Source organism: Pongo abelii, chromosome 17 (assembly GCF_028885655.2).
Source record: "Pongo abelii isolate AG06213 chromosome 17, NHGRI_mPonAbe1-v2.0_pri, whole genome shotgun sequence".
NCBI lineage: Eukaryota > Metazoa > Chordata > Mammalia > Primates > Hominidae > Pongo > Pongo abelii.
Genome location: NC_072002.2, coordinates 76,725,689 through 76,739,374, shown reverse-complemented (window position 1 = coordinate 76,739,374; position 13,686 = coordinate 76,725,689). Strand labels below are relative to the sequence as shown.

The 13,686-nt window shown below is 45.3% G+C and overlaps 1 protein-coding gene across 8 annotated transcripts in view; it reads left to right on the top strand.

Annotated features, from left to right (window-relative positions):
* The first annotated feature begins 363 nt into the window (after positions 1-363).
* Positions 364-13,686, top strand: part of RNF152 (ring finger protein 152) — a 945,877-nt gene continuing 932,554 nt past the window's right edge. For 4 of the 8 annotated variants that reach the window (XR_010137601.1, XR_010137600.1, XR_010137599.1 and 1 more), the window contains exon 1: positions 695-2,001. Coding sequence is in view for 1 of the 8 variants with exons in the window: in XM_063716929.1 (XP_063572999.1) it covers positions 1,012-1,502; positions 1,879-1,978 (591 nt within the window). In the remaining 7 variants the exon portion in view is untranslated. The other 4 variants (XR_008515974.2, XM_063716929.1, XM_002828267.5 and 1 more) reach the window with 3 other exon arrangements.

Genomic DNA, 13,686 nt, shown 5'->3' with positions numbered 1-13,686 from the left:
CGCTGTCCGGGTCCCAGGCACAGACTGGGCACCCCTCAACCCGCTCACCGCGGCCCCGGCCCCCCACTCCGGCCCCGCCCCTCCTCCCGGCTGCCCAGGCCTCCTTTCACACCTGCCGCCAGCTCAGGTCCCGCTTTTGCACCGTAGAGAGACGGCGTCGAGGTCCTGGCCGAGGGTAGGCACTGAGGGCAAAGCCGAGGGAGCGCGCGAGACAGGGTCGGCAGCCCCTCACCCCGGGGGAGGTGGGCGATTCGGGACTGATGGACAGAAGTCCCGGGCCCGCCGGGCTGGGGGCGGGGAGGAGGGGGTGGAGCCGCCGGGGAGGGCGGTGCCGCGGGGAGCGGAGCCCAGCCTCTCCCCTCCACCCGCTTTGGTGCCGGAGTCTCAGTGACACAAAAAGCTCTCGCTCGGTGCCGAGCGCCTGGCGGCGGTGTCCGACCGCGAACGCGGAGGGCGGCCGGGCAGGTGGGGGTGTCGCCCGAAGGGCCGGGCCGGGAGCTGGGGCTGCAGGCGCCGCCGCCGCGCTGTCAGCGTCCGCCCCGTGGCTCTCGGCTGGAGGAGCGGCGGCCGCCGGCCCGGGGCGCGCGTCTGGCTGAACGGAGCGGGCGCGCCGGGACCACCCGGCGATGCTGTCGCTGCCGCCGCCGCCTCTGTAGAGAGCACCCGAGCCCGCCGCGGAGAAAGGTCAGTGAGTTTCGGTTTGTTTCTCTGCTCTGCCGGCTCCAAATCGGGGGCGGACAGAGGGGCGCGCAGGGATGTCTGCGCCCCAACAGCGGCGGCGCCGAAGCCGTGGAAGCGGGAAAGGGCAGCTGCCGCCTGCTGTAACTGGGGGTATCTTCTGGACGGCGGAAGGGGTGGCGGGGCCGCAGGGGTCCCGGGGAGGGGAGCGCGGGGTCTGGCGGGGCACGAGGGAGGTGGTCCCGGGAGTTGCGTGTCTCCTGAGAGCTGGCGGAGTTGGGCGGGCGGCCGCGGCGGGGAGCGGCGCTGTCGGCGGCTCTGCCGAGTCCTCGGATGCCCCCTGGAGCTCCGGTCCGAGGGAGCTTGCCTCGTGCCCGCGCCGCGCGCGCCTCTGGGTGTGCACGTGCGCGCGCGCCCGCCCCAGCTGCGCCCCCGGCCCGCACACACCCCGGCTCATCTTCTCCCGGTCCTTGTCTCGCGCCTTCTCCACCCCTGGAAGTTGCCCCAGGGCTCCTCCCGAGAGGAGAGGGCGCTGTGACGGGCCAGATGTTGGGGGTCTTTTGTGCAGACACACGCGCCTGGGGCGCTTGCTCCTGGAAGGACAGCGGCAGGACAAAGCCAGCTGGACTCGTGGGGGCGCTGCTCGGGAAGCGGCGGTCCCCAATCCCGCCTGGAGTCGGGGCATGGCTTGGGGAGCGCTGCCTGGGTCTGGAGAGAGTAGAGAAATCGCCAAAGCAGAGTGACGGTGACTTGATGAGGTGGCGGACAGGGGCAAACGAAAGAAAGATGCTCGGGATTGCCGCGCTGTGTGCCTGTCTGCGCAGGTGACTAGGCGCCCCGCATTCCCATATGACCGGGTTACCTAGTAGATTTTACCAGTGTGTCTTTGCCCCAAGATTTTATTCCCCACCTGCTCCGTTTTCTTTCTTTCCTAGGGCTTACTGTTGCTAGTAGACGCTCTACCACCAGAGGGGAACTCGTGGGCGGGGGAGACTGCGGAGGAGGGGGGAGGTGGTTATTTGTCCTGTAGAGACAATTAGGAGCCGTGACGCCCCCTTCTCGGCCGCCAGCCCTGCACACCTCAACTGCCTTGCTCCACCTCCCTAGTGCATCCGCTCCAGCCCCGTCTGCCCAGGAGGGCGCTTGGATTTCCTTCTCCGCGGCGTGTATCTAACCCTTCCTGCATGTATTTCACTGCAGGCTGAAGAAAGCTCAGTCTCAATTGTGTTTCCTGCCTGTCAGCCTCTTGCCTCCTAAACGTGTACCATTTCCACTTGATGTCATCACGCAGAAGGGGTGAAAGAGACTCGGTGACAGATACAGGTAACCCCCCACGATCTGGGTAGCCGCCTGGGTGTCTCTGGGTCATTTGGGCCGATAGTGCTGGCACAGGGCTGTTTGGGTGGTTTCTGCATCAACATCGTTCCTATCTGTGAAAAGGTGTGGGGGCTGCTAAAACTCCTGGTTCAAAGAAAGAAATTGCAAATGACTTTATACCTTCCCTTTGAAGAAGCCATTGGAGGTAGGTGCAGGGTGAATTTGGGATTGTAGAAATCCCACCTGGTTTCCTTTGATGGGAATTTTGATATAATTAATACACAGGCAGTTGTATCTGAATGTGAGGTTTCCATAGATGCCTGCTTTCTTATCTGTAGTAATATATTTAGGCTTCAGTCTAGAGGTGGGGTATCCTTTGTTGAAAAGGTATCTTTGAAGGCTGATTGTACTTTTGCCCAGTGCTCTAATTGAGCACTGGTCAAATGCAGTGACCTGCTTATGAAATACTGTCTTCTGTTCCTTCATTGTAATAGTGTTTGCAATATTAAGAGAGACATGCTAGCAGTGAGTACTGGGAGGTGAAGGGAGGGCTGTTGGGGGCAGCAGAAAGAGAACAGAGAAAACAGCTTGAGTGAAGTTTCCATTTAGATAGCCATGAACCAGTAGACTCTCATTCTGGATTTTATCTTTAGGTTATTGGGGCTTTTCCAAAAACTCTGGCCTGTTCTTTTCTTTCCAAGGATAGTTCTGTTTTGATGTCAGCCTAACCAGATCTGGGGTTATCTTGATAAGAGTGCAATGAAAAAACGTAACCTTCAGACTTAGCAGGACACTCCGGCATTAGCATTTTCTCCTAGCGGGCAGAGTCCTGCGCATCCTACACTAGTAGCAGGAAATAAGAATGGTTATGGAAATGGGCTTTCGATTTTTCTTGTAGGAAGACAGATTGCTGAGGGCCAAAGGCTCCTGGTATACTCTCTTTTACACTGCAGTAGCACCTAGGTATCTGTGACAGATTCTCTCTTCACCATTTTCCTCCAAATCCCTTGAAAAATGAAGTTAAAAACTTGAAAGATTTATTATTCACCTCTAATGTAGTTTTGTTTTGGAAGGTGACTTTAAAAACATAGGTGACACTAGCATTTATCCTTCTACTACAAGCGTTCAGGAGTCACTAGTAAAAGTAGTTGAGTTATCTAGTCCCAGGTGAAACAAAGGCCAGTGCTTTGCAAAGATCAGATGAGTAATATGGTGCTAAGATAGAGGTATTTTTGACAAGTAATTTTTATGTCAGCAATAGTACAGGGTGTGTACTGTGTTGCTGCAAGAAGAAAAAACATGTGATGGGATAATAGGGAATGTAATAATGCAATAGAAACAAGGGTGTGGTTTTTTTTTTTAATAGAAAGAATAAACACTTCACACACAAAATTCCACATGGCAAAACAGTAGCCTGCACATGTAAATGCACGTCCAAGAACAAAGATAGCCACAGTGCAGTGTTAGGTTTCATTGTGGTTTTAAATTGTGTACAGTAATAAATCATAATAAAGTGTCCATTGATGCTTAATTTTTTTTTATATAAGAAGGAGGCTCCCCACCCTCAGATGTGTTTAGCTTTAGGCTAGAGGATCCCTAGAGGCTATTAGACTGATCTTTGCCTCCAATGTCTGCTTCCTTTCTACAATGCTCATTTATTCATTTAGCAGATGTTTATTGGCACCTGATAGATAATGGACTCTGTGATAGATAATGGACTCAAGGGGATGGGGTTGGGTATGGGGGAGACACAAAATTGAACTCCCTATAGGAAGACCTGATTCTAATTAACTTCAATGGAAGCTCAAGAGAGGTAGGATTGGACTTCTGGGGAGAGAAAATATGGTCATCCAGCCTCGACTTTAATGCCTCTTTCATTGAGGAGCTCACTGCTTCATAAATGGCTGTTCCTGTTGTCAGAAGGTGGCCTTTTCATTGTAGTCTTTTTAGCTGAATTCCATACAGTTTGATCCTTACATTGTTGAGGGTCATTCTGTTTTCATTTCTAATTCCCTCAGAGTTGTTTGAACCCACCTATGCTGTCAGCACCCTCTGCTTTTCAAGATAGTGTTCAGTTCCTGATGAAGTTGAATTTTGAAACAAATGCTGCTTTTCCATATTATCTGATTTAGAAAACAGATTGATGGGATGCTTTTGCAGATTTTTCTCTTTTTTAAACAGTGATGTACCAGCAAGATAGGTGGGGTTATGCTGCAGTAACAAATACCTCCAAGTCTCCATGGCTAAATACAGTTTCTTTCCTTCCCATGCTGCATCCAGTATGGTTGGCAGGTGGACCCTGCTCATCGTAGTCACTCAGGGACTCAAACTGATGGAGTCTTGGTCTTGATGTGAGCTTGCAAGATCATTGCAGCATTGGGAAGGAAATGCTGCAGGGTCTTGCTCTAGCAATTATGTGATCCTACCCAGAGGTGAGTTCCATCACTTTGGCCAGAACTGGGCATATGACCCTATTTAATCACAATTCAATATTTCTTGTGCTGAAAAAGGGAGAAGTGGATATGGGTGAGTAGCACTAGTGACTTCCACAGTGATCTGGTCTAGGTGAGGTTAGAAAATGTGTCCTATGGGACCTAGCTCAGTGCTTGGTGGGTATTGGATGTCACAAGAGTATTGATTGAATCAACAACCTGTAATTTACAACCTGTATATTTACTATTCCAACCTGTAATTTACTAATATATGGTCCTACCCCAACCTGTAATGTACTACTACTATGTTGATATGTTATTTACTAACATGGTTGTACACTGGTCATCAAATAAAATAATTATAATCCTCTCTTTGCCTATTTCAAGTGCATGTTTACTGTGAAGTGAAAGGCCATTAGGTATTTTCAAGGCTGATTCTAGGAGGTTGTGAGCTTAGCATTATGTAATAGAGAGGTGTTACTTACAGACTTTCTCTTCCTCACCATCTGCGTCTTGTTTAAGGCTTCCTGAGTTTGTTTGGAACCGCCCAGGGTAGAAAAAGAGTGGCAATGGGCCTAGGGCCACCCAGGAGGTGGCCTCCTGCAGCAGAGACCACAGGGCAACAGATAAGATCTGAAGGGGGCAGAAATGTGTTTAGGGTAACCTTGGGTCACCCTTTTGTTACTTTGATGTTTAGAAAAAGCAGTTTGGGCAAGAGGCTTTTTCTGGTCACAGGACTAGTAGAACACCCAGGGAGTTTAGGGACACTTGTGCTTCCATCAGCAACTGTATTGACTAGGAGGGTGGTGAGTTCTAAAGCCTTCCTTGCCTCACTCTCCCTAAAAAGAGTTGGATGCTATGGAATAGGCATTGCAAGGTGCTCTGGATTCAGCAGTTGGTGGCTTGCAGAGATTTTCCTTTGGGAAGAGCTGTTCACTCATATATCTTTGTTCCCATTGTGATAACTGCATGCACGGATAAGCATTTTAAAGATTTGATAAATACCTTAAGCATAAGCATAGAATTTAACAAAATGATATTGCTTTTGGTTCAGTAATCACCTTGGCAAAGTCATTTTTATAAAGATAGCTCTCCAAATAAGGAAGTAGTGTGGTAAACTATGTTCGTCTCCAAGTCACAGTGACTGAGGGGATATCAGTATCAACCTGGGGAGGTTGAGACCACCTGGCTTCATTTGAGTGATAAGATGTAGCACCCAAAGCATTTCTGAATTGGGAGATGAGCAGCTTGGAGACCAGCAGGAAGAACCAGATATAGACCATCCAAAAACCCATTCAGGGTGCCTGGGGTTGGGCTGAGGGCCAGGCACAGACTGAGGGAGAAGTAAAATGAAGCCCTGAGGGACTAGTCTTGAACTATATTTGGGAAGCCCCAAAATGCATTTCTATATTTTCTCTGGCCTCTGGGTCCCTACCACTTTAATTTCATACCCAAGTCGGCTGGTCAGGTAGAGGACACTTGCGGCGTGAAAGTGGTTTCTGGCACTGCCCATTGTGATGTCATGGAAACCGGAAAGGAAGAAGGCGTTGGTTTTCCTGCTCCTTTCCCCATGGCTTCGAGAGTTACACTGTGTGATCCAGCAGTCTGACTCCATGATTGAAATCACAATTGGGATAAAGTTGGTAGAGATGCTTCTTAATTTACAGTGGGGTTACATCCTCATAAACCCCTCATAAGTTAAAAATATTGTAAGTGGAAAATGCATTTAATACACCTAACCTACTGACATCATAGCTCAGCCTGGCCTACCTTAACTATGCCCAGAACATGCACATTAGCCTGTAAGGGGGGAAAATGATATTACAAGAAGCCTATTTTGAATTAAAGCATCGAATATCTCATGTAGTTTATTGAATACTGTATTGAAAGTGAAAAACAGATTGGTCGTATAGGCACTCAAAGTACGGTTTCTACTGAATGTGTATTGTTTTCACACCATTGTAAAGTCAAAAAATCAAAGGTCATAGGTCAAACAGTTGTAAGTAGGAAACCGTCTGTGCTTGTTACATGCTTAGGGATTTTCTATTTCTAATTGACTCACTGTCATTGTAGGATTTAAAGAGGGAGGCCTCAAATAGTGTATCTGTGACCTGCATCTCCTTTGGGTGGTTCTTGATGTCCATGATTTCTTGGCCTAGATCACGTTTGGCTGCTAAGGCCTGGACTATGTTCTTTGTGGAGTTGTGAGGGGGCTGCTTGTGATCTCCTGGGAGTGGAGAGGATGCCTTATTTACCCCTTGATGTATTAATGCCTGCATAAATAAAACTCATTGCAAACATCCTGCATGATGAAACTTACTCAAACATCACATAGACTTCCTGGTTACCTGCCTTTCATGCAAAGGAGGGGCTGAGCAAATGAAGATGTGCTGCTGGTGGGAGCAAAGTTATGAGGAAGTGGAATCTCCAAATGCTGTGTTCTGTGCTTGTATTTTCTCTTTCTACAACCTCCTCTCCCCTGCCACTAATCGCATTCCCACCTACCGAGGAAGTGTAACTTTCCTGGCTCAGTTCTGATTTAGACATCCAGATAATCACACTTTGTGCGCTCCTCACTGTGGTTTGACAAGAATTGAAGAGATTTTGGTAAAAGCTTTGACAGATACTGTGGAAATAGGGAGCATTCTTTTTTTTTTTTTGAGATGGAGTCTCGCTCTGTCACCCAGGCTGGAGTGCAGTGGGGCATGATCTCAGCTCACTGTAACCTCTGCCTCCTAGGTTCAAACGATTCTCCTGCCTCAGCCTCTTGAGTAGCTGGGATTACTGGGATAATTTTTTCTATTTTTAATAGAGACAGGGTTTCATCATGTTGGCCAGGCTGGTCCTCGTGATCCGCCTGCATTGGCCTCCCAAAATGCTGGAATTACAGGCGTGAGCCACCACACCTAGCCAGGAGCATTCTTCTTACTATTGCTGTTCTGCTCCTTAACAGATTCACTGTTCCCCCTTAGTGACAGTTCCCACTGCCGCATCTTAGTCAAGAACCTTGTTTTTCTCTGGGCTACGACAATGTTCTTGCTCACTTTCTGGCTTTCCCACCCTCACTCCAGTTTGGAAAATGCTGTCACTCTTAGACCATTAGGCCAATTAATCGTTCATCCCCTCACTTAATAACTTTTAGTTGCCCTTGTGGGAGGAAGCTCATATTCTTTAGTTTCGCTTTTCAAGTTTTCTCCAGGTTGACCCCAAACTTCCTTTCCAACCTCGACTTTTGCTCCGCCTGACTTTAAAACTGAACATTAGCTGGGATGGTTAATCTACTGTTGCCCAAAATGTTTTTCATTGCCTCGTTCTTATTCTAGCACATTTTGTGGCCTAAAATGTCCTCTTCCTTCCTCTGCCTCTATCCTATCATCGAAGCCTCAGTTCAGCTCTGAACTCTTCTGAAAAATTTAACTTGATCATGTTAGCCTTTAGCAATTCTTTATAATCCAAAGTTCTCTGGCAAAATTGCCTCCATCTCTCATTTCATTCAACATTCATTCATTCATTCTACAAAGGGCACTTGTCATAGATTGTCTTGTATTATCAACTAAGATTGAAGTGTCTTTTTCTTTCTGTTTAATTGCAAAGAATAGAAATTCACTCAAGCTAGTTTGCGTAAAGGGAGGTGAATTGAAAGACGTCCCAGGATGTCTTGTCATCAAGCCACATCTCCCAAGAGTTCCAGTGAATAGGACCCTTCCAGTTATCACTCATCCTGGACCTGCTTAGTGCAGGAGAGGGTTGGGGGCACAGTTCCTTCCAAGGGGGCCTGTGGCTGGCTGATGTAGAAATTGTGACTTGCAATTAGCCTACAATGGGGGCAAAATCATGTAACAAAAAGCCTATTTTGTATTAAAGCATCAAATATCTCATGTAGTTTATTGAATACTGTATTGAAAGTGAAAAACAGATTGGTTGTCTAGGCACTCAAAGAGATTTCAGTTCTCTTGCAAGCTCCTTAAAGATGACTGGATGAGGCTTTACACCATTGTGTATTTGCCACCGTGTTTGTACACAGGAAGGGCTCAATAAACAAATCATTGGTGACTCTTTGACAACACAGAAAACGATTTTGACTTACAGTGATTAAAAGGAATTTTAGACCCTTTTAGCTTGAAGTCTTAAAGGAAGTTAAGAAGATAGAAACTTATTTTTAAGAGCTTCCCCTACTTGCATTAATAATGATTAAATGTTGAATCGAATTAGAATGACCAGGCTGCAGTGCGTATACCAGTGTTTGGGAGGTGAATGTTCTCAATGAGGGTCATCATTCTAACAATATTAGTTGTTATTCAAAGTCTGTTTTCCAACTTCCATTTGCCTCCTACTTTGCCCACAAAAAAAAAAAAAAAAAAAAAAAGAAAAAGAAAAGAAAAAAAACCTCTCCTTGGTGACGTATAACAAGCAGCTTTAGGACTTTACGGCCTACCAGGCCACCCCACAATCTAAAGGAGCAGGCATTGATGCCTGGATTTGTGATGACTGGGTGTAGTTGCCCACCACTGACCGCCCCACCTCCCTTTATAATTAAAGGCTTCAATACCTTTGTGATATACATCTGTTTTACCTCCCTTCTTTTGATTTTGGAATACTCATTGACATGATAGAAACTCTTCTTTGATACTCAAAATGCTTGATTATTATGAGAGTGTTATTATGAAAGAGGGAAATATGTTCAGCTACTTGAAGAAAATGACCAGAAATATATTAATATTAAAATAATACTCTCGGCTGGGTGTGGTGGCTCACGCCTGTAATTCCAGCACTTTGGGAGGCTGAGGCGGGTGGATTACTTGAGGTCAGGAGTTCGAGACCAGCCTGGCCAACATGGTGAAATCCCATCTCTACTAAAAATACAAAAATTATCCAGGCATGATGGTGTGCACTGTAATCCCAGCTACTTGGGAGGCTGAGGCAGGAGAATTGCTTGAACCTGGGAGGCAGAAGTTGCAGTGAGTTGAGATCGTGCCACCGCACTCCAGCCTGGGCAAAAGAGTGAGGCTGTGTCTCAAACAAACAAACAAACAAACCACTCTCAGTTTGAAGGGTAGTGAATAGGGCTGAGATGAATGTCTTAGGAACCAAGTATTTGTTGTGATATTCTTTTGCAGTTGTGTTGTTCTGGGGTAGGTTTGCAAATTGCTTCCTCGAAGATTAATAATATGAGATTAGAAGTGGTTGGTGAGCACGTGGACAAATTTGTGTACTTTGGAGAATTTATCCTTTGTTGCATGAGACATTAGATTATTGCCATTTTAAGTGAGTAATAGTTAATAGTTAATTCAACCATGCAGGTAAAGAGGCGTCCTTAACTGGGATAAATACTCCATCCACTCCCACTCCTTTGTGCGGGTACTTCAGAAACTGAAGGTACAGGTTCATCTATTCACCTATGATGGTGTGTAAAATAGCATTTGAAACACTGAGCATCAGGTATTTAAACCACTTATTGGGCAAACAATTGCATTCATTAAGTGTATTTTGAATGGCGGGGCACGGTGGCTCACGCCTGTAATCCCAGCACTTTGGGAGGCCGAGGCGGGCAGATCACCTGAAGTCAGGAGTTCAAGACCAGCCTGGCCAACATGGCGAAACCCCGTCTCTACTAAAAGATACAAATTAGCCAGGCGTGGTGGCGGGCACCTGTAATCCTAGCTACTCTGGAGGCTGAGGCAGGGAGAATTGCTTGAACCTGAGAGGTGGAGGTTGCAGTGAGCTGAGATTGTGCCACTGCACTCCAGCCTGGGTGACAGAATGAGACTCTGGCTCAAAAAAAAAAAAAAAAAAAGAATGTTGAATGCCTGTGTTTTACCTGGCATAATTCTAACAAAAATCCTTAGCTTCCTGTATGTATTTAACTCATAATTAACTTGGTTTTCTCCTTTTTTTTTTTTTTTGTAATGGCAAAGCTAAAAGGGTAGAGAATAAAAGAAATGTATCTGATATTCTCTCAATTCTTGATACCTTAGCATATATGCCTGCCTTACATGGCTCTAATTCAGGTAAGTCACTGTGAACTGGAATTTTAAAAAGTAAGATGGGTTTGGGTTTAAATTTCACGTCTGCCACGTGACCTGAGTGCACAAGGTCTGACTGAGCTTTGTTCTTCAGCTGCAAAATGAGGGAGAACCAACCTCATTGAGTTAGTGTGAGAATAGGAAAGACTTACATATAAAGTGCTTAGTGTGTTGCCCTCCACAATGTAAGACTAAATAAATGGCAGCTGTTGCTAACGTCCTTATATCCAGCATCTGCTATCCACCAATCACTGGGCTCAGTTCTGGAAATATTGGGATGAATAGGCATGGTCTAACCTGAAGAAACTCTTAAGCTAGCCAAGGAGGTGACGACGTCCAAATAACTACAGCCTTCAGCGTTTACATAGGAGTTTCTTTTACCTGTCATTATTATCAGAGTCTTTCGGTTGGACAGTCTTTGTAAAGCTTTAAGTGGCTCTGAGTTTAAAATGATAGGCCTTCTCAGGAGGAAGCGGGAAAAAGCTGGAAGCAACTGGAGGAGAGGAGTCTGAGAAAGGGTTCTGACCTAGCCCACAGGCAACCTGAGCCTTCCTTAAAGGAGATGAGTCGCCTTTCTCCTGTGGCCTCACTCTTCCCAAGTGAAATGAAGGACATCCTCTTTCTCAGGGTCTGTTTTCTTGGGAGTAGAGTGACCCCCAGATTTCCCCATGACTAAGAGCATACCTGGGTCATGGAACTTTCCATTTTAAAATAGTCCCAGAAAAATTGGGATGAGCTGGTTACCCTCCAGTCTTGTTCTGTGATTGTTGTTTGACATCCTGAAGCAGGCTTTGTGGAGATCTAACATTGTTAGTAGAGATACAACCATCCTACAAGAGAGGAGCAAACGGGGCAGAATAAGATGTGAAAAAACACTGTAGCCTTGTCCATCCCTTTATTTAGGAATCTGCTTTTTGGAATGGGATATTTATTATTATTATTAAAAAGAAGAGAATTGTTTAATAAAGGCAAGGACTCTAGTCTATACAATATAAATATAAAGTTAATGAGACCTTTTAGAAATTCTTCTTAAAAAGGGGTAGCTGCTTGGGGCCTGGTACACAGTAGAACTCAGTAAAGTCTTATTGAAATGGTGGCATCAATTTATTCTTCAGAAATACTTTTGAAAGCTGCATAGAGAAGTGCAAGGGGCCTCTGAGACCTGCATTCCAGGACAGGTTGAGGGGCTGAACACTGTGGGCTTTGAACCAGTCTGCGCCTCACTCTTCTGGGCCCTTCCATCACTCATTTGAAAGTGCACGTGTCTAGATATGCTCTGGGTTTCCTGTGCTGATATCTGAGTGTGTTTATGTATGAGCTGATGCTCTTCATGACTGTGTTTTTTTTTCTTTCTGGTGGAACCACATGATGCTAGCAGACAAGTTGCTTTGTCTTTTGTTCAAAGCTAGGATGCCTCTGGAATGTTCCTATGTTGTAAACATGATGGTAGTGTGGGTTGGGTGGAGGGGGGCATTGTGTACTCAGCACCCAGTGTTTTCTTTCCAAAGATTCCAGAGGGTTTTTGTGATGAGTCTGTAATACCAAGTGGGGGTTGGGAAGGGAACCAGGCCTGGCTCCACCCTATAGCAGAGATCTTAAAGATCTCAGGAGCTGGGCTCCAATTTGCCAGCATTTCCTCTCTCTCTGAGTCTCCATTACTAACATGTGGGATTGATGGAGACTGATAAGGCCCTTAGCCAAGCCACCAATTCTTCTAGTATTTAGCTGATGCCTCAAATGATAACCCTTTGTGCTCTCTTTCTCCTTGGAACCTTAGGAAATTGCCAGCAACAGTGATTAGTTTGTTGGTAGCCAGTTCTGTAACCTCATGCACAGAGCTCCTGAAGGCAATTGCCAGACACTTGCCTGCTTCTTTCCCATGTAATCATCATGCACACCAAGATACTGTATTCACTGTGTTCCTGGAAAGCCAGATTTCTTCATAGTCTATTACTTCACCGAATAAAAAGGCAAATGACTTGTTTTTGGAAGGGGAATCTTACAGGCAAACAGAATGCATTTAATAAATCGCCTTTATTTTTACACACAAAGTGCTAAATATTAGTAAAAGAGTTCGTTTCTCTGCAGATTGTACAGGCTAATCTATGCTTTGGATTTTGGATTTTTTTGGATTTTGTAATATTTGCATTACACTTAATATTCAAACATTATATTTAATGGTTGAGCATTCCACATCTGAAAACCCAAAATCCAAAATTCTCCAATGAGAATTTCCTTTGAATGTCATGTTTACACTCAAAAAGTTTCTGATTTTGGAGCATTTCGGATTTTGGATATTTGAATTTGAATGCTCAACTGTAGTTTACTTTTCTTTTTTCCAACAGAGGTGTCAGATATATTAAAATTAATTGTTCATACACCCTACGTCTTATAACAAAACAATAAGTTATTTAAGAATTGCATCTCAAGGCAGTCTACACTGCCCTATAAGAAGACTGTTAATTAAGGAAAAATGTCTTCTCTGAGAAGGAAATAAGAATATGTCAGATTTCACCACAAATTTATTTCATCTTATTTGTAGAACTTGTGCGTGGAGATGCTAAACCCTCTCTTTGTGCTTCTTAAAATAACATTCTCTTGGGGTCAAATCTAGTTTGCAATGAAGATTGAAAAATAGATGCCATCTAGATAATTTAGAATTCCTTATAAATTAGGAAGACAGTGATAATCAATTTTGGATTCTAAACCTGAGTCAGCCTAGTTCTAGTTGCTTCAGCATTCATTTGATTTCATGTCTTTGACTATTGCAAAGGGCAACAGTACTAGCTTCTGTTACTGCTTTTAGTAAAGGTGAATGTGATTTTACTGAGACAGAAACCCTATAAGTGGGTTGTTTGCCTACAATCTGCACTTCTCCTCTTCCCATCAGAGGAAGCAGTTCTGAAGAGACTCATTGTCCTCTGGGTTCTGGAGTCGGCTTCCCTCATTTTTATTTCTCCCTCGAGATTCTGACTTGTAAAGAAACAAATTTCTTCCTTTTATGAGGCTTTTTAGTGCCAGGTGACTGGTGTCGTTCGATCTAATCTATAGTACTTAACAGCTAAATACACTTTGTTTTCCCGAAGCTGATTACAGTGAAAATAAGAAAACGAGAGAGAGAAGGCTGGGCACGATGAATCACACCTAATCCCAGCACTTTGGGAGGCTGAGGTGGGTGGATCATCTGAGGTCAGATGTTTGAGACCAGCCTGACTAATATGATGAAACCCCATCTC